Raw genomic sequence first — 25,437 nt, 5'->3', positions numbered from 1 at the left:
AAGTAAAGTGTGAGTATCGACAGTATGTAATTTACCCATTCGCAAAATTTTCTTAAAAAATTCTTTTCTAGTAGGCAAGTTGATGAAGAAGAAATCAGATAAGAATCCAAATAATACATATAAATATTAAAAAAAAAAACATCTCAAATGCTTTGAAAACAGTTGGGGAAAGAACTTTTGAAATATGTTTTGTCTCATTAAGAGTGTATCATAAATCTTAGCATGGAGATAAATAATTTCAGCTTGAAATAAAAAAAAAACATGATACACCATATTGTGGACGATACTTGTTAATTAAGAAACATAAAATGCAAGAATGAATAAAGATAATCGTTATATATAATTTGATCTTTCAGTTTAATTATAAAAGAACTTTAATTAAATTTTATGCATAGAATAGATCTATATACATGTATAAAATTATATTTTTTCCTCTTAGTGATCTATATTCTATTGATTTATTGTCTTTTTCTTTCTTGTCTTTTGAAGATTAAGAAAAATAGTGAAATATTTATTTTTATTTCGCAATGTCTTTCTCTCTCTCCGCGTCTCTCGCTCTCAAATATACAAATACACCTCATTTGTCAGAAGAGTTCCAATAAGGTGGTCGTAACTCGCCAGTCGTAAGTGCCACGCTTACGATAAGTTTTGTGGAACGCTCTTTTACGTGTACCTCTTGTGATCGTAAACGTTATCATACGTTTGGTGTCACAACAGTATTAATTTCTGCTATATATTCTTACCAGAAATGCGCAAGTTTGAGTAGATGTAACTAATTCAAAACAAACTTCTGAGAAGTTTTCTTTTCAGATCTTGTAAAATCATTCTTTATAAAGATTTTAGTACCAAAAAACGCATAGCCATCCAGCAAGGCACGCACGTTTGTTTCGGTCGAAGTCGAGCAGGTGCTTGAAAATCTAGTCCAGGGTCTATAATCACTCCCCACTCTTGACAGTATATAGAAAATTCAGCACGCCCTAGATTTTAATAAATCTTGTCAATACAGGAACTTTACCTGTTGTTTTTCATCTCATAAAAAAAAATTCAGCTCCAGTCTGGTATCAAAATGCCCGAATCGGAAGTGAAGATTCCGGGATTATTTTGCGTCAGCCACGATTTGACGTGAACCAAAGTGTAATACTGTTATGACACCTGCTTTTACGATTTGTTAGTGAAACGGTCGCCTAATCTCGGACACCGCTCTCTGATTTTAAAGAATATACCTGACGTGTCTCTTTACTCCCTAACTCTGTAAACATCTATAAGTCTGATTCGGAATATCTTCTGACATGTTTTCTAAACTCGCACATCACACTCTGGCACACGGACTTTTGCATACAATCAAACGAGTCATTACCTTCGCTGTACCCGGCTATCAATTGACTTGTTCTCTCAATAGCTGATATGCCTCCCTTGTCCAAATTGAACTTATAGTTTTCTCTTCTTTGTAAGGGACAAATTCTCTGGAGTTTGCTTGCCCGAGGATAGGGATACTTGTTCCCGTAAATATTTCTTTTATACTTTACTAAGCCATTGACACGCGCCCCCGCTTCTAGTAAGATCCTTATTTTTTCTTGTCTGTGCATGATATGTTTTTCATCGATCAATAAATGTAGCAGAGGTCTCACAAAATTCTCTTTGGTTTGTATCAGCTGATTTACCTGCATCCCAATACTTAAGAGGTGTGTCAGTTTATCACAATCTCCTTCAAGTATTTTCTTCAACAAATATCCATACCTTCTCACATTCCAAACATGTGTTTTTCCAATAATTGCATCATCAGTAAAATTCATTCTAACATCAGCATGTCTTATTGCTTGCAAAATATCAAAAAGGTGGAAATTACCCTTATTTAATTTTCTTTTATTCTCTTCTTGAATCAATAATTTCCCTATGCTGTGATTGTTATTAATGAGTACTTTAAACAAAGCAACTGGCAGTCCATCATCTGGTATGAAATAGTAATTTCCACCCTTTTTTATTTTAAAATCAGGCAAAAATCTATCGATGAACGGCTCTCCCTTTATGTTGACATTACACCCCGCTTTCAAAAGCTTTTCCACAATATTTGTATGTCCCATATCACAAGCAACAATCAATGGTGAAGATGTTACTCCATTATTGACGTCAGCTCCTTTATCCACTAGTTTCTCCACAATTCTCTCAGGTCCTCCTCTACAGGCAGCTTCTAGTGGTGTACATTCCTTAGAAGATAAATTGACATCAGCCCCTGCGTTCACCAGCTTCTCCACAATGCCCACATGTCTTCTATAACATGCAACTATCAGAGGTGTACGTCTTTTTTTACCAGGCAAATTGACAGCAGCCTTTGCCTTAATCAGCTTCTCCACAATGCTCACACGTTCTCCTCTACATGCTGCTGAAAGTGGTGTATCCCCATTAGAACGTAAATTGACATTTGCCCCTGCCTCAACCAGCTTCTCCACCGTGCTCGCATGTCCTTCTATACATGCTGCGAATAGTGGTGTTTCTCCTTTAAAACGTAAATTGACATTAGCCCCTGCCTTCACCAGTTCTTTTACAATGCTCTCATATCCATTTCTACATGCAGTTAGTAGTGGTGTAGATTCGGCAGAAGATACATTGACATCAGCCCTTGCCTTTACCAGCTTTTCCACAGTGCTCACATGTTCTCCATCACATGCTGCTAAAAGTGGTGTAATCCCTTTAAAAGGTAAATTGACAGAAGCCCCTGCATTTATCAGTTTTTCCACAATGTCCACATGTCCTTTAGAACATGCTGCCACTAGTGGTGTACCTCCTTCAGAAGGTAAATTAACATCGGTATCCGCCTTTATCAGTTTCTCCACAATGTGGACATATCCTCTGTCACATGCAGCTGTCAACGGCGAAATGTTGAAATCAGGATGTTGCACGGTGATGGTGTTTTTACTGACATGTGGAAATAATATATCTATAGTCTCTGGATCACCACTGTAACAACCCAAAAGGAATAAACGTGCTTCCTCTCTTTTCTCTTCAGGTGATAAATGCATAGTTTCTGTGTTGTTATGAAATATCTCAGACTGTGTCTCACCGTGTTGTTGAGTTTGTGCTATAATATATTGCAGGATGTCATGATGCCCATAGTAAATCACCCAACTAATCACTCTCACCATGAATGTTTTACCCTCGTTTGGGGAATCCCTTATATCCATCAGCATATCAATACCATCGCAATAGTTCATTAAATACAATTGTATGAAATAATTAATCCTTTTAGATTCTTTTTTGTGCAGAAATAATGATTTCATATCTCTGTAGGCTTTTTCTTTTATCATATCAATGAAAGCCTTGTATACACGAGGATGTTTTAAAGCATCATTTCTAAATACAATGGAAAACTTCATTTCCTCTACATCCTTGTACAATCTCTTTGCTAACATTGGATACTGATCCTCTCTTAAACTTATACGCAGGTCTACTATATCCTCTCTCTCACTGCTTTTGTCATCATTCTCATCTGAAAGAGAATCTTCAATTTTTATTTCATTGCTTTCTTCACTTTTCCTGGGCTTCACGTAATAAGCAATATAGCTACTATCCATAAACTCCAACATTTGCTCTGGAAATTGTTGACCATAGTGATATGCACAAATGTCAAAGATGGAGTCATGTATAAAAATGTACTCATTGCCCCTTTTTTTTGTGTATGTCCCCTCCATGGCTGACAAAGCATCGATAAATTTGAATGCATCTGTACTGCTTTCTATTTTACAGCTTTTTAAAACATTTCTTTTGATGTTATTAAAAAATGCATTCTCATTGTTTTCGAAAGCACTTTCTGAGATGAGAGCTCCATTTAGCATACACAAGACAAGAGATGCATAATTAAGTGGGTTCCGTCTTTGCATTTCATCAAATCTCTCAAGAATACAAGGAACTGGTGAGATAAAAAAATTCGAACCAAAACGTCGGAATTTTGCTTCTTTTGAATAAAGTTTGCAAAGAACAGGAAACATACGAGATGCTGATTCCAGCGATGATAACAGGAATTCAACATCTAAACCGTATTTTTGAAGTATCAACTTCTTATCATTTTCATCTAACTTATTTTCTGAGTCATGCAGCTTTATTACATTTTGTTCTTTGGTGAAGAAGGAATAATATGACAATGCCTCATTGAACACGACCTCTCTACATGTCATTAAGATTTTAGATTTACTCATGGGTGGATCTATTATGTTTTTTTCATATTTTTCCAAATGATCAAAGTATGTTTTCTGAAGGCCATGAATACCGACCACGTCATCAATGACAAAAACCTGAGGATTCTGCGTGTCACAATAATCCTTGATCTCTCTGATTTCTGTAATCGGTACAACCTCGTTACATATGTCTTCCTCTTTGAGTTTGAGGGCGATGTGATGAGCTGTGGCTGATTTCCCGGACCCTGAAACACCAACAAAGGTCACGTAGTGCTGGCTTTTTACCCTTTCCATCATTGAAGGGAAGCTGTGAGTTTCTTGATAATAGGAATCGTCATCCTTCCATTTTTCTGTAACAATGACTTGTTGATCTAAAATTTAAAAAAAGAAGTCTCAATAAAGTTGTTAAATAATGGCTAATAATTAGGTAAAATTGCTCTTATTTCATTAAAAGGTTTCGGTAGGAACCCTTAGTCGTACTCATTGGTAGCCTATATATGTATGTCGTAAGCTTACAACATGAACCACAACAACTATTAAATATAGGTTATGTTTTTCACAAAGAGACTTTCATCAAAGAAATTAGATTTGTTCAAACATGTATACTTTTAACATCCCAATAAAAGCGGACGTAATAAAGTCTATTTTATTATATGTTCATTCTAGCAGTATATTTAATAGGTAAAAAATTAAAAATCTCTGCTTGTAATGTGCAAATCGAAAAAAAAAATTCTTGATTTCGGACACCAGCTACTATTGGTTTACGTCAATGAGGCAGTTTATATCAACTAAACGTTCAGAAATAATGGATGGAAAAATATGGAGATAATGAATCGTATTCAATATCAAAGTCCACAAAACAATACAATATAGGAGCAGATTAAACACACACCTCCGAAACATCAGAGGTGGTCATCAGGTGCCATGGAGGAGCGTGCATCCCCTGCTGACCGGTCATACCCGCCGTGTGCTTCTTGTCATGGTCGGGAAATAACAGGAAAACCGTCGTCAATTCAGGGTATAAATAACGGACTAACAATTTGTATGAAAAACGCCAGTCAGCATTTGACTCAATGATAAATTGTATTTGCCGACAAGGTCATTAATTGTATCGACCATAGCACTTACGAAATGATGACTTTTAACGAGACGGCTGATATTCTTAATTCATGAACTTGCTTGTCAATAATTTACCTCGTTTAAAAATTGTTCATTCGTAGAGCATGCTCCTTCTTATCGAATAAACTGAGATTTATACACTCCGTATGAAGGTGATGAAGGTATATTGCTGCAGAAAAGTTAAAGTTATCACGTTTATCATATAACTTGGTTGTTAGATTACCATTAACGTCTTTTTCATGTAAAATATCGAAGTATGAAACAGATGTGTCAGACTCTGTGGTATCTTTTATCTCAAGCTCACCAGGATATTTTTATTGGATAGTTTTATCAAGCCGTAATAATTAATGCTCAGTATGGCTTTATGCTTGTTGGATGAAAACATGTAAGGAGCAATCCAATAAACCCCTTTAGATTAATTACACCCGTTTAATACATTCTGCTTGATCAAGATATATTTGCTTTTAACATATTAAACACGATTAGCACTACAATATTAGTGTTAAAAGTGATATGAGTTTATAATATTTGAATTGTTTATGATTTCCCATATCGGTAATGTTTTATAAGATTAAAATTTTGCAATATAAAAGTTTTATGGTAACAGCGCGAGTATGGTTGCTGTATGTGCGGTACTTGGCACCTGTAATTGCTACTTTTGACCCCTATTCTGTTTCATGAGGTTCGACTTCTTACTGTTTTTCAAATGTATCGGGTTTTTTTTAGGTCTAATTCAAAGGACCCGCAAGTTATACTTTAAATGCCGAGCGCATAGTAAAGGAACAATTATTACAGATCATTTTTATCGACTTAGGTCTATCGCGGCAAAGATTCGAGCTCATGACCTCCCGATTGCGTATGAGTGCGTATGAATTATAAGCTTTTATCAAATATTTAAAATGTATCACATGTACCCCCTCCCCCCCAAAAGTTCTATCATGTGAAAAAAATAAAGGATTATTAAAAAATGGAGAATTCACTCTGGTTAGTTTATATTGGATTTTTAATGTTTTATGGGCCTTTGATCTTGAATACTGAATACCTCCATATGTTTCGTCTTAAAAATCATGCAGTTGTTTCACTAAAATATGCTATGTCAGTCATTCTACAAAAACATGCCCAATTTAGATTTTTAATGTCGTTTACAAAATAACATTTGTTATATCTTAAAGATAGATTTCAACTATAAAACTTAAAAACTACATGTAGTTCAAATGCACAATTCTGATGCTGAAAATTCCGAAATACTTGCTACTTTTCATAAAAATTTTGATCATTCACAGCTGCCGCGTGCTCCCTGTCACGATCGGGAAATAACGGAAAAAATTGTCGACAATGATCTATGAGCATTAGGGTCTAACAATTTGTATGAAAATCGTCAGTTAGCATTTGATTTAATGATAAATTGAATTTGCTAACAAAGTCATTGTATCGATCATAAAACTTTTAAATGACGACTTTAAACGAGACTGCTGATAATCTTGTTTCATCAACTTGTTTGTCAATAACGTACCTCATTTAAGATATTGTTCAAACGTATGGAATGGTCTCGCATATCGAATCAACTGATAGATATAAACATACTGTACGAAAGTTTATGAGTGAAAGAGATAATGGCTATAGTTCACCCCCACCAAAAAAAGGTTTTTCAAATTTATGATTGTTTTTGATTTTGCAAAAAATATGATCTGCCCTTGTTTTTCTTTTTTTTTTTTTCTTTTTCTGTCATCTGGATGTAAATCTATTGTACGTACCTTTCACATTTTGGGGAATAGGAGCCATTACCTTCTCTAAAAAAAATGAAATCGATTAAGTAGAAATAATAATAACAATAAAACATTCTTAAGAAATGGAAGAAAATCTTTTTTCTTTGAATTCTCAATTAGTCAGAAACTTTATAAATAATACATTGATACACTACATTATTATACTCTCCACTTGAATAGCCGAAGTGTATATAGTGACCGGGTACCCATCTCTTATTCCAAACTCCTCTTATACCACTCATTGAAATTAAATGTAACTTTCTAAGATTCTTTATTGCATAATGACATTGTACACCTCCCATTACAACTATATGGGAGGCGGGAGTATCATTTAGTGAGCTCATTGCTCAATGATATAAGTAATGGTTCGCGCATTTGCTTTCAAAGAAAAAAATCCATGGAAAGAATGACTGTGATAAAATACCAGAAACAAATAAATATTGACGATAGAAAAAAATCTATAGCCCTAAAAAAAACTAAAATGAATATTTAAAACTTACCAAACCATCTAAATTCAATATTCCAGAAGTGAAAAAAAAATTAGATAGATTACATGATCAGTACGTACTGGTCCCTGCTGAAAATGCAGGTAACAACATTATCTTCGTTTGTAAAGCTCATTATATAAATCGTATTTTAGAAGAACTTAGATTTAAATCTATAACTGTTAATTCAAATTATACTCATAGTTCGCTTTCTAAGTAAGAAATTCTTCAAAATCATGTGTCAGTTTTGAATATTTTTGATATCCAAAAGAACCAAATAATTTTGAACTACCAATTCGATATTAGATTCGGAAAATTCAGAAGAATCCCTACAAGCAAAGATACATACAGGGTTCCAGTAAATGTTCAACCAAGCCTCTTTCTTTACGCCTCACTAAGATATTGACAGTAGTGAAGGAGAAACTTCAAGAGTACTGTACAACAGTATGTTCATGAAGTGGTGTAAATCAGAAGTGAATACTCAACAATTTCAAGAACCTTTTAGACAATTTGAAATTACAAGATTTAACCAACATTAACAGCTTGAAACTTACGGTTTAACTTTTTCACACAACAATTCCCCACGATAAATTAAAGTCAGGCTTTTTGATATCGTTGACAGCTGCTTTTTCAATAAAAATGGAGCTCGTAAATTTTCCAACCTTGTCATTGGTCATTTGCAAAACATATTTTGTTACAAAAACATTCTGATCACACAAAAGTACTCTGAAGATGACATCAAAAGATTGACAATTTCTATGTGGATTTTGGAAAACTGGTCTTCTAACAATCGTTTGGAATTCCCATGGGCACCAATTGCGCACCGTTATTAGCAGACCTATTTATGCATTCCTATGAAGCAGAATTTGTGCAAAATCTTTTTTTATTAGCATTACCTGAAAATTTATTTGAGATTCACTAATTTTCCCTATATGGAATAATTTTAGTTAAAACTTTAAAAATGAAGTTTGAAAAATTAACACGTTATTTGAAGAATTCAGAGAGATATTTGTGAGCATTTTCAATAAGTCAGTTACTGATTTTCAAGACCTATGGATCAGAATACCCTAAAGTCATAATTTCGTTAGTTCTGTGGTCTATACAATGACCTTGTCAGCAATTTTATCATTGAGTTAAATGCTGACTGACGTTTTTTCATACTAATGGACTTGCGAGAAGCATCAACATTTACAGTTGACGGTTTGTCGTGGATTTCTTGACAGTTTAATAATTCTTTGTATAATGTTAAACTATACACACTTATATTATGTTTTGTATGCCGTACAATGACGTCATAATAGTATGATAAATGTGTTTTTCATAACTTTGGGATATCAACCCACAATATTCTTGACATTGGTGCCGTGATCGCAATCTTTTTCCTTGAGCCAATGGAAACATATAATCAATATGACTCACTGTCAGATACATCAACATCATCAGACCCTTCAACACCAGACTTAACAAATCAGGCAACAAATACCCTATTACCAAAATGATCCAAAGTATAGAAAGAAAAAAACACTTAGAATATTAAGTATGAACTGCAGAAGACTAAGAAGCCAAAGGAGGATATGGAGATAACGAATAGTATTCAATCTCAAAGTCCATAAAACAATACAAAATAAGAGCAGAGCAAACACGGACCCCCCCCCCCCCAACATCAGAGGTGGGATCAGGTGCCATGGAGGAGTAAGCATCCCCTGTCGACCGGTCACACCCACCGTGTGCTCCTTGTCATGTACAGGAAATAACGGAAAAAATCCGTCGTCAATTCAGTGTATAAATAATTGACTAACAATTGGTATGAAAAACGTAAGTCTGTATTTGACTCAATGATAAATTGTATTAGCTGACAAGGTCATTGTATCGACCATGATGACTTTAAACGAGACTGTTGATATTCTTGTTTCATCAACTTGCTCGTCAATAATTGACCTCGTTTTAGAAATTGTTCATACGCAGAGCATGCACCATGAAGCTTGGTTGTTAGATTACCATTAGTGTCTTTTTCAAGTGAAATATCCAAGTATGAAACAGAAGTGTCGGACTCTGTGGTATCTTTTATCTCAAGCTCACCAGGATATATCGAATTGACGTAGGAATGGAAATTACCATTATTAATTGAAAATACGTCGTCGATATATCTAAATGTCGAGTTGAAGGCCACAGCAAGTGTTTTCCTCTTTTCACGCATAAGATTTTGCATAAATTCTGCTTCATATGAATATAAAAATAAGTATGCTTATAACGGAGCGCAATTTTTACCCATGGGTATTCCAATAGATGTTGGAATACCTGGTCTTTAAACCCACATAGTTATTGTCAATTAGAAACTCAAGCATCTTCTTGATGTCAACTTCAGAGTACTTATGTGTGCAATCAGAATCTGTTTTAACAAATTAATTTTGACAAATTAATTTAAAAGACAGAATCTTCTCTGAAGGTCACTCGGGTGGGGAGTACTTAAGGCAGTACGTAAAGATATCATAGCCTGTGGAGAAGCAACATTAGAGACCAATTGTGAAATAGCATGGACAAAAATACAAGTACAAGGCAGTAAACTCCTCTATACAGGGTGTTTTACAGGCCAACAGATAACGACACTGAAGCATTAGAACAGCTTAACAATTCCCTCAATAGACTCAACCATGGATAGACATTACCAAATCTACTACTGACTGGAGATTTCAACTTACCCGAGACATGTATTAACTGGGCTGACAATGCAACAACTATAAAACAAAGGTCACAAGATAACCATGAACCCAATAACACGTTTCTACAAGTGGTAGGGGACCACAACCTAGAACAGTGTGTCAGAGAACCAACTCTTGAGAACAACATCTTAGCCCCTGTACTTACCACCAACACCAGCCTTATTTAAAACATATCTATTGAAGATGGTATGAGTGACCATCAGGCAGAAGTACTAGACATAGACATCCAGACAAGACCAAATAAGAAACCACTAAGGAAAGTGTATGTATATGAGAGAGGAGACATAGAAGGGATTAGGAAAGAACTGAATATAAAATTTCACAATTTCAGTTCTAATAATATCATTTCATTAGGAGATGAGTGTTGGAATTCTTTTAAAAGCAATCTAGCATCATTAATGAATAAATACATCCCATCCAAAATGCTAACTACCAGATGGAACATTCCCTGGATTATTAGAACCATCAAGCAACTAATCAGGCGGAAACAAAGAAACAAAGATGCTATAATAAAGCTAGAAAAACCAAGAAGGAAGACGACTTGGAACACTTTAGGAAACTGCGCAGGCAAGTAAAAGCAGAACTAGAGAAAGGACATCAAGAATACATCGGGAACCTGTTGAACCCAACATCAGACATGAACAGTGACATCAACTCCGGTGTGAAAGCTTGATTCAGCAAGAGATTTTGGTCATATATCAAAAATGCAAAGAGGGATAATAGTGGTGTGTCCACACTTAAGGTCAACAAAACAAGTATAGAACGTAGCAAAGAGAAAGCTGAAGCCTTGAACAACCAATTTGAATCAGTTTTCACAGTGGAAGATCTTCAATCAACACCAGACCTTGGAACACCAGTAGCACCAGACATTGGAGATTTAGATATCAGCATAGAATGAGTGGCAAATTTACTGCAGTGTGTCAATGTAGCAAAGGCTAGTGGACCAGACCAAATATCCTGTCGAAACCTGAAGGAAGCTGCAAAAGAGATCGCACCCTACCTGACATTTATGTTTAAGAAAACACTCAAAACAAAGAATTTACCTGATGATTGGAGGACAACGAACATCACAACTCTATTTAAGAAGGGAGACAAAAGTAAATCGGAAAACTATCGTCCAGCTTCATTGACACCAGTTCCCTCTAAAATAATGGAACACATCATGTTCAAGCTCATTATGGAACATCTTGAAAAACACCAAAACTAGTGGAATTTCAGCATGGATTCAGAAAAAAGATCATGTGAATCTCAACTTACTATAACAGTAAAAGAAATTTCACGCAAACTAGATCAAATACAACAGGTAGAACTCTTAATACAACAGGTAGAACTCTTGATACTAGACTTGAGCAAGGCTTTTGATACAGTGCCTCACAAAAGACTTCTTCTAAAGCTGGACCATAATGGCATCGGTGGAAACATCAACAGTTGGATAGAGTCATGCCTAGTAATAAGGCAACAGAGGGTACTGGTAGATGGCGAGGAATCTTCAACAGTCCATGTGAAGTCTGGAGTCTCTAAAAGAATAGTCCTTGGCTCCCTGATGTTTTTGTTTTATATTAATGACATTGGTAATAACATCACCTCATCTTTTCGATTGTTTGCTGATGACAGCTTATTATATCTTGCTGTTTCTTCCTAGAGGAAAATTGCAGAAAGACCTAGCATCTCTTATACAATGGGCAGAAAAATGGCAAATGGTTTTAAACACTACTAAATGTTACGTTCTTCGTATCTGAAAAAACGAAACATCATAGTTTTCCCTTATCATATGAAAGGACATGTTCTGGATAAAGTGGATTATAATCCTTATCTTGGAAAAGAGTCAACATCAACACTCTCATGGGACCATCACATAAACAACATAACCACCAAAGCAACAAGATCACTTGGATTTGTATGTAGAAATCTAGGGAAATTTCCCCAAGAAATAAAGAGTCAAGCTTACTTGGCACTAGTAAGATCACACCTAGAATATGCAAGTAGTGTTTGGAATCCTTATCTCCAAACACATATTCAACAACTAGAAATGGTACAAAAAAGATTCTGCCAGATTCATTGCCAGGGAATATTCAAGAGATCCAGGAACAATAACATTACTATTAGATAAATTAAAATCATCAACTCTTGAGCTAAGACGAAAAACATCACGTCTTCTCATGTTCCAGAAAATATTACACCAAGAAATTAAAATACCAATACCTGACTACATCCATACATCAGAAAGATCAACTAGACGAACACATCAGAAACGTTTTATCAGGCTAAGTTCTACTGGAGAACAATATAAGAAAGGCGTCTTCTCCAGAACCATTTGGGATATGAACAATCTACTACCCGATATATTGAACGTTGATAACTATGAGTCATTTAATACCAGACTCGTAGATCATCTGAAATAAACACCAGAGCCAAAATTGTTTTCATCCTAGGCCTGCACCTACTACTGTAAATAGATGATTTTAAAATGCACCTCTTGTCTGACGTCAAACTTGTGTGATGGTTCGGAGGCCCCTTACAAGTAAAGAAGTATAAGTAGAAGTATTACTGAGCCAGAAGATGAAACTTCCACTACAAGATAAGAGGGAGTTACTAGAACTGATTAACGCAGACATTCTTCAAGGATTAAAGGAAGAAGAGATACTACCAGAAATACAGGAATCAGATGAATATGTTATACCTAAGGCTGAAGTTAAGAGATTTAATGAAGGATACATTGCTTGAACAGACTCGGTTCAAGCCAAGCCAAGTAAATGAGAACATTCATCTATCTACTCTCTTGAATCTGAATGTAAATGCGCCTAACTTCATTCCAAACAATGCCTACTCTTCCCAGCTTAGGTTAGGAAGCACCTAGATTCAAAGTCATAAATTGCCTATATTAAACTTGCCTATATTTGCTGGAAATTTACTTGAATGACAGACTTTTATGGATTGCTTTGAAACAAGAAGGATGTGGAGATAACGAACTATATTCAATCTCAAAGCTCATAAAACAATAAAAAATAGGAAGGATGAATATGTGTCCGGGTATGAACCAAATGACGCCATACCATATTACGCATATATGTCTCTATTTCGTTGATGTAAAATCCTACATTTGGAATACTATTTGGAGCTAGAAGATCCATCAGTTTCTACATGTACGCATTTGTTAATTTGTGGGTTTGACCGTATTTCTCAGATAAAACATCCAAGGCTTGTCTGTAATTGAGATTTGTCAAAGCAAATCCTTGAATAATTTCAAAAGCCTCAAAGCAATGCTCTAAGATAGTTGAATTTCTCAACATCAGACACGCTGTTGTTGCTATATCAGCAGTCTCGTTTAAAGTCATCATTTCGTAAGTTTTATGGTTGATACAATGACCTTGTCAGCAAATACAATTTATCATTGAATCAAATGCTGACTAATGTTTTTCATACTAATTGTAAGTCCATTATTTATACACTGAATTGACGATGGATTTTTTCTGTTATTTCCCGATCATGACAAGGAGCACACGGCAGGTGTGATCGATCAGCAGGGGATGTTCACTCCTTTATGGCACCTGATCCCACATCTGATGTTTCAGAGATCCGTGTTTGCTCTGCCCCTATTTTGTATTGTTTAATGCACTTTGATATTGAATACTGTACGTTATCTACATATCCTTCTTGAAAATATTCCCAGTCATAACTTTAAGTGACTTTGTCCTTATTGTAATAAATTTGTATTTGACAACTTTTTTGATTTAAAGAACCCGAGCTGAATTACCAATCTCCTTTATTTAAGCATTTTTAATTATCATTTTTTGAAAAAGTAGACTGTGCAGTGTGTGCGAAAAAGTTCATATATTCTTGCATTTATGAGATTACACCTTTGAAGAATAATTAAATGCTTATATTTACAACTCACTGCTTTTTGTGATATTGCTTGATTTATCCAAAAGTTACAATGAAAGAAAGAGCCATTCGAACAGCCATACTTCATTGTGAGGGTAAATTTTGATTTTTGCCTATGATAATGCACCTGTATGGCGTTCAGTTTAATAATTAGAATAAGAAGCAAAAGGCTTCGTGTTACTTGCAGATAACTAATTTGTTCTGGTATCAGAATAAGCTGTAATTCTTAATTTCCAACTCATTAGTATATGAAATTGTAATTCAATACTTTACCCTTTATTTCTTGTACTTCTTTCGCTGTTTTTTTGGATTCTTCTGCAAAACAGAGAATGTTTTTAAAGGTTATTTTGTTCGTACAACTCTCAGTACCTTTTAACGATTTTCCTTTCCATGGAAAATTCATATTCTAACATAAATGTACGTACAAGTTCACGAACTAGTTTATTTCGATATCCATAATTATCTGCATTATATATTTGCAATATGCCTGGCTCTGACATTAAATCAAAGTACTTGACAGGTATAGGTTGTATGATTTTTGCCTATGATAATGCACCTGTATGGCGTTCAGTTTAATAATTAGAATTAGAAGCAAAAGACTTCGTGTTACTTGCAGATAACTAATTTGTTTCGGTATCAGAATAAGCTGTAATTCTTAATTTCCAACTCATCAGTATATGAAATTGTAATTTAATACTTTACCCTTTATTTCTTGTACTTCTTTCACTGTTTTCTTCGATTCTTCTGCAAAATAGAGAATGTCTTTTGAAGGTGATTTTGTTCGTACTACTATTATCAGTACCTTCAAACGATTCCCCTTTTCATTAAAAAATTCATATTCTCTCTAACGTGCGAAGTCTCGAACAAGTTTATTTCCATAATTATCTGCATTAACTATTTGCAATGTTCTGGGCTCTGCATTAAAAAACATCTCCCCAAACCTGGACTTCTTTACTGTCCCGTTAAGTTTATGTTCGCATAAATGATAATTGAAAAAGTTTGGTAAAAATTATGCTTTTCATTTTAAAAATAAATGGAAAAAGGAAAATATTTTAACCCCCCCCCGAAACAAAATTCCTTATATCTATTTCATGGGGGTAAGGGACATATGTTTACAGACAAAAATGCTCATTTATCACCAGTTTTGAAGGGTTCTACAGCTTAAACATTGTATTTTATCAATAACAATGTTGGTTTTTATATGTGTAAAACATAAGAAAAGATTTAAAGAACATTCATCCTTATTCAAGATTATTTTCATTTGTTTTGCAAAATAAGGAATGAATTTTTAAAGGTTATAGTGTTGCTACTGTTATTATCAGTACATTTTAACGATTTCTTTTCTTTCATGATAAATCCATAATTTAACTTACTTGTGAGTTCACCAATCACTTCCTTTGTTTTTTGTTCTTCTTCATATTGTTTCCTTATTTCTTCGCGGTAACGTTGGCCTTGTACTGGGTCCATTTCTTCAGTAAATAGAAATTTAACACCTTCCAGGTAATTGGTTTTGTATATCATATCAAGGTTTTCGACAGCTGATCTGAGGGTCGACCAGTAGGTGTTAAATTCTGCATATGAAAGATAGTCTTTCGTAGCATGCCCTCCACATTCATTTCTGACAAAATGGATACTTTCTATATAAGCAGATTCATATTTGCCATGTTTATCATGATTATACATCCATTGTATTCCATCTACCAACCAGATGCTTCTTAACATTGTGTACAGTAAGGAGATGTCCATATCATCATAATTGCCATTATACGTTTTACCCTGTGGTAAAACAAGACGTATTTGTTTTTTTGATAAGAAAGGTAAAATTTCATTTTCTTTCGGACGTATGGTAACAGTCAGGGATGCGGGACGAAGGTATCTACGTAATGCAAAACGAAGTTGATCAGTACATGGACCCAGTAGAAGTCGAGACACTCGGGTAAGGTTTGTAGTCTCCTCTGTCGATGCATACCGCGAGCAGGCCATATTTTGAAGTCAAAGAGGGACGTCAATCTAGGAGTAAACAATTTATTAATGTATGTGCAAACAAAGAGGAGCCTCAGTCTAGATATAGTTCATACATATTATAATTAGCCTGCTACTAGAGAAACACCGACATCTTACGAACGAACGTAACTCGGGATTACTTATCTGGATTGTTTTCTCGGGACCAGTAATTGCACCCATATAAAATTAAAAATCGGGAAAAGTAAGTATATATGTAAAATAGAATGGATAATGTTTTGAAAATGTCTCATGTCAATTTTTTTGTAATCACTTACAATGTTATTATTAAAGCGAACAAATAGGGGAAAGTCCGGGTAGGAACACTGTAATGTGTCAGTAATTAAACGTATGCATACCAGGGTTGGGGTCAATTACTTCAAAAAGTAACTAATTAAATAACAATTAATTGACATTTTCTTCAATTAAATTTAGCCCCGTGGGGATCCAGGTTAGAATAGGTCCTCAGTACCCCCATGCTTGTCGTAAAAGGCGACTGAATGGGGCGGTCCTTCGGATGAGACCGTATAAACCGCGGCCCCGTGTCACAGCAGGTGCGATAAAGATCCCTCCCTGCTCAAAGGCCGTAAGTGTCGAGCATAGGCCTAAATTTGCAGCCCTTCACCGGCAATGGTGACGTCTCCATATCAGTGAAATATTCTGGAGAGGGACGTTAAAAAGTATACAATCAATCAATTAAATTTAAATTAAATTACAGGCTCTCATGTTCATTGTACTGTATATATCTTCTCTTCACTGTTTTGTCAGTAATATGAGAATAAAGTTCAAGTTCAAGTTCGAAGGCAATGTAATTAATTAAAAAAGTAATTGATTAAATTACAAAATAATTTTTTAATTTTTCTAAAAATTATAATAATCTTTGTCAAAGAATATAGGAAACAGGGATCATTCATTTGTATATAAGCTCACAGCCTTTGCACAAACAATACAAGAAATTGATTATATTGGCATCTTACTTATTTTTTCTTTTAATAACAAAATATACCCCTACCTACTAATAAGCAAAATTAATTTTCGGACGCCAGACTTCGAAAGACTAAACAGTAAGAATATGGTTGCAAGGAATTTATTTTACGGAGTTTCAGACGAAAATACATGTGAATGTGACCGACTTCGAAAAATCCAAAACTCGGATGGCGTCCGATGGTTACCTTTGTTTATTATAAGGTAGGGGTAATTTTTTTATCAAAAAAAAATTAGTAAGGTCAGGTGTCTGTGCTTTGTAGTTTGAATTATAGCTTTTATTTACAAAACAATGAAGAACTATTTGAGACCCGTTTGAGGCAGTTTCCTTCACTTAAAAGGGGTATTTTATTTGACTAAAATAAGTCGCAATTGTAACCCCTCAAGTCAATTTTTTTTTTCAAAGGTTGCCTGAACATCTTTAATTGCTATTTATAAGAAATTTTTTTACTTCATAAATATTACTTGTATGAACATAATTTTTTTAAACATAAAATTAATTCACAAAATTCTGTTAAGGTATTAAAATAATTATCAAATTGAAAGTTTTTCTTTCCCCAAATTAGCTGAGCATTTAATTGAAATAATTATCTCCATGCATTGGCTTTATCTTCTAAAGCATGGAATGAATACCTCCTTGGCAGCATTTTATTTTCGGAATTTTTGGTAATTATCAGCTTGTTTCCGACATTTTTTTTATGTTTTCATTTCAGAATTTTTTTTTTGTTTTCATTTCCGACTTTATTCAGATACATATGTAGTACCTTTAGTAACAGAGCTGAAGACTTTAATCATCGCAACTTTTTGCAATTTACAGTGTGTAGACTGAAAAAGACGACATGTCGATGTTGTTTAAAGAAGTATTTGAAAGCCCAGAAGGCTCATTCGAGATTCAAGGATCGAAATACGGGATTCGAGTTTCGAGATTCAAGATCAAAAGCGGGTTCAACATTTGATAACTTCACTTTATTATGATGTTACTATCAAGAAATCGTTTAATATATTTATAACAAATGAGTCATTTTGATTAAATTACAATGCAAGAAAAAGTGTTATATATATTAAAAGGATATTCAAATAATCATTGGATTTTTGAATTTATATTACATAATATGGCTTCTCAAATATTGAATAGAATACATATATCAGGAATATATATATATTTTTTATTGTCTACTTTGTTTACGGGGTTGATTACATATAAATAAGTTATAAATAAGTGTCAAGTGTCTAAAGATTAACAATAACCCAACCCCTACCCACCCCACCTGCCCATTTTTTCAATACACACTGAAATGCTTGAAACTTGAAAGGCGACGTAGTATTGATAAACAAAAATCGCGTTCTTTTCCTGATAGAGGAAATACATAAAAATTTAAAAGTATTTAATTACTTATCTTCATCTAAAGCTTTGATTTCTTGAATTTATTAAAAATCATATCCACAATACAGCTTGGCAATATGAATCAAAATAAATGCAGAATTTATTTTATCTCATATCAAACAGTAGATGAGTCTAAATTAGATGCAGAACTGTATAGCGTTATGGTGTTATATTTTAGTCTCTGACCATATAGCGTTATGGCCAAAGACTAAAATATACTCGTGAAACCTTATAACGCTTACAGTTCGATTCAGCAGTCAAGTCTCACTGCACTGTACCCTTTATAAATGTAATGAAATATATACCCTTGAATTACTGTGCAGTGTAGATACGTATCATAATATTTCATATCTAATTATAATCAAATGCAATATTCTCCCTCAGGAATGATCTGATAAATAAAATAGTTGACATACTTGTTCTGCAACCAACGATAAGACGATAGAATATTCCATATATACGTATTTACTATTTTGTTTAATTAGAAAAATAAGATTATTATATGTATTTTTTTCAAAATGTTATCCAAATTTTATTGTTATTTCGTTTTACTACATAATAATTTTTTCTTGCATTATTATTTTAGCAAATGATCCATTTGTTACATAATATCTAACGACTTCTTGATAGTAAAAACGTTACAAAGGGGAGTAATCAAATGTTGGACCTGCTTTTGATTGGTTAGTTTGGATCCTGAATTTCGAAACTAGAATTTCGAATCTCGTATTTTGAAACTTGAATCTCGAATGAGCCTTTTGGGCTTTCGTATACGATGATATAGAACTTCGAGTTCTTCAAAATATAAACAAGGCTGGTGCCTTGTTTTTCTTTACATAAAGAATATATTAAATATCAAAATGAAATTCAGCAAAGAACTAGAAACTGTCTAATTGTATTTAGAAATAACTTCTTTATTGATATTATCTGCCTTGAACGTATATAAAATATTAGTATATTAATAGTAAATAGAAATGTAAACAAAACATGACACGGACCCTGTTTACATAACAAAGGTTTGGAGCTCTAAATCTGTCTTGTATCTAAACAACTAGAATTAAAATTTTTGATGATCATTATAGAAATTCCTTTAAAGGATAATGATTTCCTATCGATTAAAAGAGATTATTGTCGTATTTTCCTAAGCTGACCTGTTCAAGGAAGATTCAGTGACCCTTGTTAAATCTATGATGATGCGATATTTACATATTATACATCTTTGTCAGCACAAAATGCGTCAAAATAAAATGTAAAAGGTGTAACAAAACAGGGATTTCAACACCGGTTAAAGTAAGCATAATTTGTAAATCATTATAAGGACCATTATTGAGCCTTGTTAGCAAATACATGTATACTCTGTCAATGGGTCTCAGTTGTCTGCATGTTCTCTACGCAATGTTCTGTTTACCTGCTCAAGGTAAATGTGTCCGGTTAACACGGGATGCTCAAGCCTGATCCCACCTCTGGAATTGCCAGGGTTCCGTGTTTACGCCCACTTCACATATTTGTTGAACAATATCTAAAACGAGGTAAATTATTGATAAACAAGTTGCTGGAACAAGAATATCAGCAGTTTTCTTTAAAGTCATCATTTCGTAAGTTCTATGGTCGATACAATGACTGTCAGCAAATTCAATTATTATTGAGTCAAATACTGAATGACGTTTTTCATACTAATTGTTAGTCCATTATTTAAACACTGAATTGACGACGGATTTTCCAGTTAATTCCCGATCATGACAAGGATTACAATGCGGGTGTGACCGATCAGCAGGGGATGCTCACTTCCCCTTGGCACCTGATCCCACCTCTGATGTTTTGGAGGTCCGTGTTAGCTCTGCTCTTATTTTGTATTGATTTATGGAGTTTTGAGATTGAATACTGTCCGTTATCTCCATATCCTTCTCTTAATAGATTTTATTGAGATCGATCACTGTTCGTGAACTTCACCATTTCATTATTAAAACGTAGATCCCGTGGGCGGATAAGGATTTGTTATAAGGGTGTGTGTGTGGATAACTTCGCTCACGTAAGGGGTCTGGGGCCGCCTTAAGGCCCCCAGTTGGTTCAGGGCGAAGCCCTGGTGGGGGCCCAGGGGGTCAAACCCCCGAAAGCTCATGGGGTTTCGTGCATTTTTAAGAGGAGGCACAATCATAGTGGTATCGGTTAGTTATGTACCAATTTTAGTCATACTAGTTATGTATCAATACTAGTCATATCATACTTTGAATGAAGGGGGGCGAGGGGGCAAAGGCCTTGGAAGCTTTTTGGTTTTTGTGTATTTTTATAGTAAAACTAAGCACAAAAATAGTGGTATTGTAAAAAAGTATGGCATTATTAATTTTATATTATTCATATCATACTTTGAAAATTTAAGGAGGCGTGCGCCCTCCTCGCCACCCTTAAATCCGCCAGTGGTGCCGTGTCACGATAGATGTTAGCACGATAAAGCACCTTCACTGCTCAATGGCCCTTAGTGCCCAGTATAGGTCAAAATTTGAAGCTGTATTCTCGGACAAAATATGTGTTATCAAGCCCCCTCGAGTTCGGTCTAACAGCTTCACTTTGATTCTTTTGTCCAACAAAACGCATTTTGAACCCAGTCAAAAGAGTTACAGTACTGTATATATGCTACATGTACATTACATACTGATCTCGATTAAACACAGTGATTTATATTTTAATAGACAATACAAAAATCGGTGAATACAATAAAGATTAACTTAGTTGAAGAGAACTATTACCTTATTTAGCTGCCGATTGCCTATAAATTCTTTAAATTTTATGGGCGTTGTCCATGAAGCTTCCTTGTCTATTAACTCAGTCAGAGCATGCGTGAATCGTTTCATGTTGATTTGGCCTACTGCATTTACGGAGTTGTATCGTATTTCTCGATAAAATGTTTTTTAAATTGCAGTTACCTGTAACCCCCAAATATATCCTCCCACAGAGACATGATTTTATTGTCAATGAGTTGAGCAGATGTTTGTAGGTTGAAGGAAGATCCACCCCCGACTTTTATCTGTGTATTACTATTGTAAATGAGTAGGCGTAAAGGTTTTCTCGCATAGGCTTAGTTTAGACCAAACACAACCAACATTCAAATATTTTTGTTCGTTTACAAGTTTTGTATAATGTTAGAGTTACTTTTCTTTGCTTTTGTGCAAAATCTGTGCATGAAAAGAAGAAAACACTAGCTATGGTCTTCAACTCGACATTTAGCGACGACGTATTGTCATTTAACAATGGTAATTTCAATTTCTATGTCAATAAATATATCCTGGAGAGCTTGAGAAAAAAGATACCACAGAGTCTGACCTATCTGTTTCATATTTGGATATTATTTTTGTAAAAGATGTTAATGGGTAATATATCATCCAAGATTTATAATAAAAATGGTGACTTATTTTAATTGTCATCTTCCCTTTTTTTATACCACAATATACCTTCATGATCTGCATACTGGGTTTGTATCTCTGATAAAATGGAATGACCTAACGCCCCTTACAACTACATGTAGAAAACCCTCTATGCATATAAACCCGGTTTGCTCTATTTCTTGGTCTTTCTTAGTTTAAACAGATCGGAGATGGTAGGAGCGTTAATTAGATGTAAGGGTGAATCAAGTTTCTTAATTAAGAAAGGTAAGTAGATTACCAACCCTGTGGCCCAAAGAGAGCCGAAGCTGCTTTGGGTGTCTGCCTGTCTTATTATTTCCTGAGTGGTCTTCCACTTTGACTGACCAAAGCACTGACATTAAGTCAGGGAAAATAGATAGTGCTGGAAATAGTGGCACGAATAGAACCGACCTTTCTCAAGCTTTCTGGTACTTGTCTATTTATTTAGGAAACACATTACTTACTGAAGGTCTTCTTCTAGTTATTTTTGATTCACTATTGATTTGATCCTAAGTAGGGGCATTCACATTAATAAGTATAAATCTAATTAGTGATCCGGAAACGTATTATTTTACGCAGTTTTCTTCCGAAATCATAATATAGGTTGACGGCAATAGATCTAGAATGTCGTTACACTTCATATTTCTGCTGTGCAGAAGGACAATTTTTGAGTTATAAGTTAATTACTATTTTCAAGACTTGATTTTTTAAAAAAAATTAATGTTTAATTTTCGCTGCAGAAGCGGTTGTGCATGAATTTTAACGAGTCTGATTTTTTTATAGGAACGGTTGCAAAAAGTGTTGAAGTAATATTTAATGATGATTTATATGTTTTAATTTTGGAAAGATTTATCATTTTCTAAACATTCCTTGAAGTTTGTGAGAATCAACTTCCTTAATAGAAAATAAGGTTTACGAACAATATCCAAGATCAGAAGTCTATTGATTGATTGATTGATTGTATATTGTATAACGTCCCCCTCGAGAATTTTTCACTTATATGGGGACGTCACCGTATGCCGGTGAAGGGCTTCAAATTTTGACCTTTACTCGGCACTCAGGGCCATTGAGCAGTGAGGGATCTTTATCGTGCTAGCGCCTGCCGCTGACACGGGGCCTCGGTTTTTAAGGTCTCATCCGAAGGACCCGCAACTTTCCCTTCAAATTGCCGAGCGTATGGCGAAGGACCGAGATACGAACTCACGACCTTTCGATCACGGAGCGAGCGCTCTACCGACTGAGCTACCGTGAACGGTCAGAAGTCTATTGAAACAATACAAAATGGGGGCTGAGCCAAAGCGAACCCTTCAACATCAGATGTGGGACCGGGATATTCTACAATCTACATACAAGTTTTTCGTCTAATTTTAGATGCAGAAACCACTAAATAATTATCATGTTTGCATTTTATTTCCTTAACTCTCTTATAATATTTATACATACATTTATATCATAAGTAACACAACGAAAAAGGACCCAATTCACATAAAACAGCAATATTTGATACCTCTCTATATACCCCTAATTTGTCCTTAGATATTTAGTGCTGTAAGGATTTGTCCTGGTAAAAATAGAGTGACCTGACATCCCTTACAATTGGAACATCCTGTGTGTATATAAACCCGGAATGCTCTGTTTCTGGGTCTTTCTTATTTTAAACAGATCGGAGGGGGAAGAAGCTTAATTACATGTAGACGTAAGGGTAAATCAAGGTTCTTAATTAGGAAAGGTAAGATGACAGACAACCCTGTGGCCCAAATAGAGCTGAAACTGCTTTGGTTGTCTGCCTATTGTATTATTTTCCTGAGTGGTCGTCCACTGTGACTGACCATAGCACTGATATTAAGTCAGGGAAAATAGCTAGTGCTGCATGGGGATAGTGTCCCGAATAGAGCTGAACTGTCTCTGGTACTAGTCTATTCATTAAGAAAACATATCACTTAATTATTGAAGGTCTTCAATTTACTTTTTATTAACTTCTTGATTTCACCCTAAGTATGGGTATTCAAATAAATAAAAGAAAATCTTATTATTTATCGAGAAAAAGTATCATTTTCACAACGAGATTTTTACAAACTCATTATATAAATTGACGGCAATAGATCCAGAATGCCGTAACACTTCATTGCTCTTCTGTGCCGAAGGATTATTTTTACAGAATGATTAGTTAACGACTATTCTCAAAGCTTTGGAAAAAATTAAAAACCAATGTTTAATTTTCACTGAAGAAGCAGTTGTGCATGAATTTAAACGTATGATTTTTTACGGTTGCATAAAGTGTTGAAGTCATATTTAATGATGATGAATATGTATTAATTTTTGGAAAGGTTTATCATTTTCTAAACGCTCTTTGAAATTTCTGAGAATCAACTTCTTTAATAGAAAATAAGGTTCACGAACAATATCCAAGTTCAGAAGTCAATTGAAATACATGTTGTGAGATGTGTATTGTTTTATTATGTATATAATTAGTAACATTAAGTTTCTTGAACATTCCAGAGTGGTCAACATGTTTGGTCATTTTATCTAGAACATTCTTAAATTTTGTGTATGTCCAGATTGTTCCAGTAATATCATGTTTTAACATTTTCTAGAATATTCTAGATTTATAATACTGTATAAATACCCTGTCAATTCAATGCATAGATATACAATAATTGTGAATACTTTGTCGTATAAGCACTATTGAGATATAACTGGGATATATTTTCATTGGGACATTGTGTGCAGCAACGGACACTCTGATGTATGTATTTTTAGATTCTTGCTAAGTTTGTACTTTATGTTTCATATACTTATTATATATTACTGTAAATAAATTATTGTTAAGTTTAAATTGTGTTATTGATCTTTGCTGGCATTTCGGGTAATTCTGACCCATAACAGAATTGGGGGCTCGTCCGGGATAAAGAATTTTTGAACTTTTGCAGTTTATTGTCATAATTTTGCTCATTAATTTTTTGTTAAATTAAATTATAAGCCAGCAGAAATCAACATGGTGTTTTCGGTCACAGACTTTCTTAGTTCACCAAGTGTTCAGGTTTTTGATACGTTAAAAAAGGATGACTTGATCGCATTAGGTTTGCATTTTGGGTTAGATGTTAAATCCTCTCAGAGAAAGCAAGACATTAGAATTAAGGTTGCAAACAAACTAGTAGAAGAAAACATCTTTGAAAAATACGATCTACCAGAATATACAGTTAAATCAGAGTTAGGCTCTTACAAAATGGCAGAATATCAGTTTCAATTAGAGTTAGAGAAAATGCGATTAGAAAGAGAAAAATTAGAAAGAGAAGATCGAGAAAAAGAAAGAGAAGAGCGAGAAAGAGAAAGAGAAGAACGAGAGCGTGAACGAAAATTTGAATTAGACAAATTAGCAGCAGAAAGAGAAGAGCGTGCAATGAACTTTGAATTAGAGAAATTAAAATTACAAAACCAACCAGAACCGTCAGTTGTCAAAACTGAATTTGACGCAGCAAAAAACATTAGGTTAGTTCCGAAATTTCAAGAAAAATCTGTAGACAAATATTTT

The 25,437-nt window shown here is 34.4% G+C and overlaps 1 protein-coding gene and 1 long non-coding RNA gene across 2 annotated transcripts; both read right to left on the bottom strand.

Annotated features, from left to right (window-relative positions):
• Window positions 1-1,259: 1,259 nt before the first annotated feature.
• LOC134228370 (uncharacterized) lies at window positions 1,260-7,073 on the bottom strand. The gene is made up of 2 exons (XM_062710027.1): window positions 7,043-7,073; window positions 1,260-4,540 (listed from the first exon to the last, which is right to left on the bottom strand). The coding sequence occupies exons 1-2, from the start codon at window positions 7,068-7,070 to the stop codon at window positions 1,260-1,262; spliced, it is 3,309 nt and encodes a 1,102-aa protein (XP_062566011.1). The 5' UTR covers window positions 7,071-7,073.
• An 8,447-nt stretch (window positions 7,074-15,520) lies between these two features.
• On the bottom strand, window positions 15,521-21,321 carry LOC134228369 (uncharacterized). The gene is made up of 3 exons (XR_009983973.1): window positions 21,252-21,321; window positions 19,916-20,026; window positions 15,521-16,151 (listed from the first exon to the last, which is right to left on the bottom strand). It is a non-coding gene; the product is annotated as an uncharacterized LOC134228369 (long non-coding RNA).
• Window positions 21,322-25,437: the final 4,116 nt, after the last annotated feature.

This window comes from Saccostrea cucullata, unplaced genomic scaffold (genome assembly GCF_032062105.1).
Source record: "Saccostrea cucullata isolate Sc308-1 unplaced genomic scaffold, CSIRO_AGI_Scuc_v1 ctg5044, whole genome shotgun sequence".
Lineage (NCBI taxonomy): Eukaryota > Metazoa > Mollusca > Bivalvia > Ostreida > Ostreidae > Saccostrea > Saccostrea cuccullata.
Note: the sequence above shows the minus strand (reverse complement) of the source record. Positions and strands in the feature narration are given on the sequence as shown.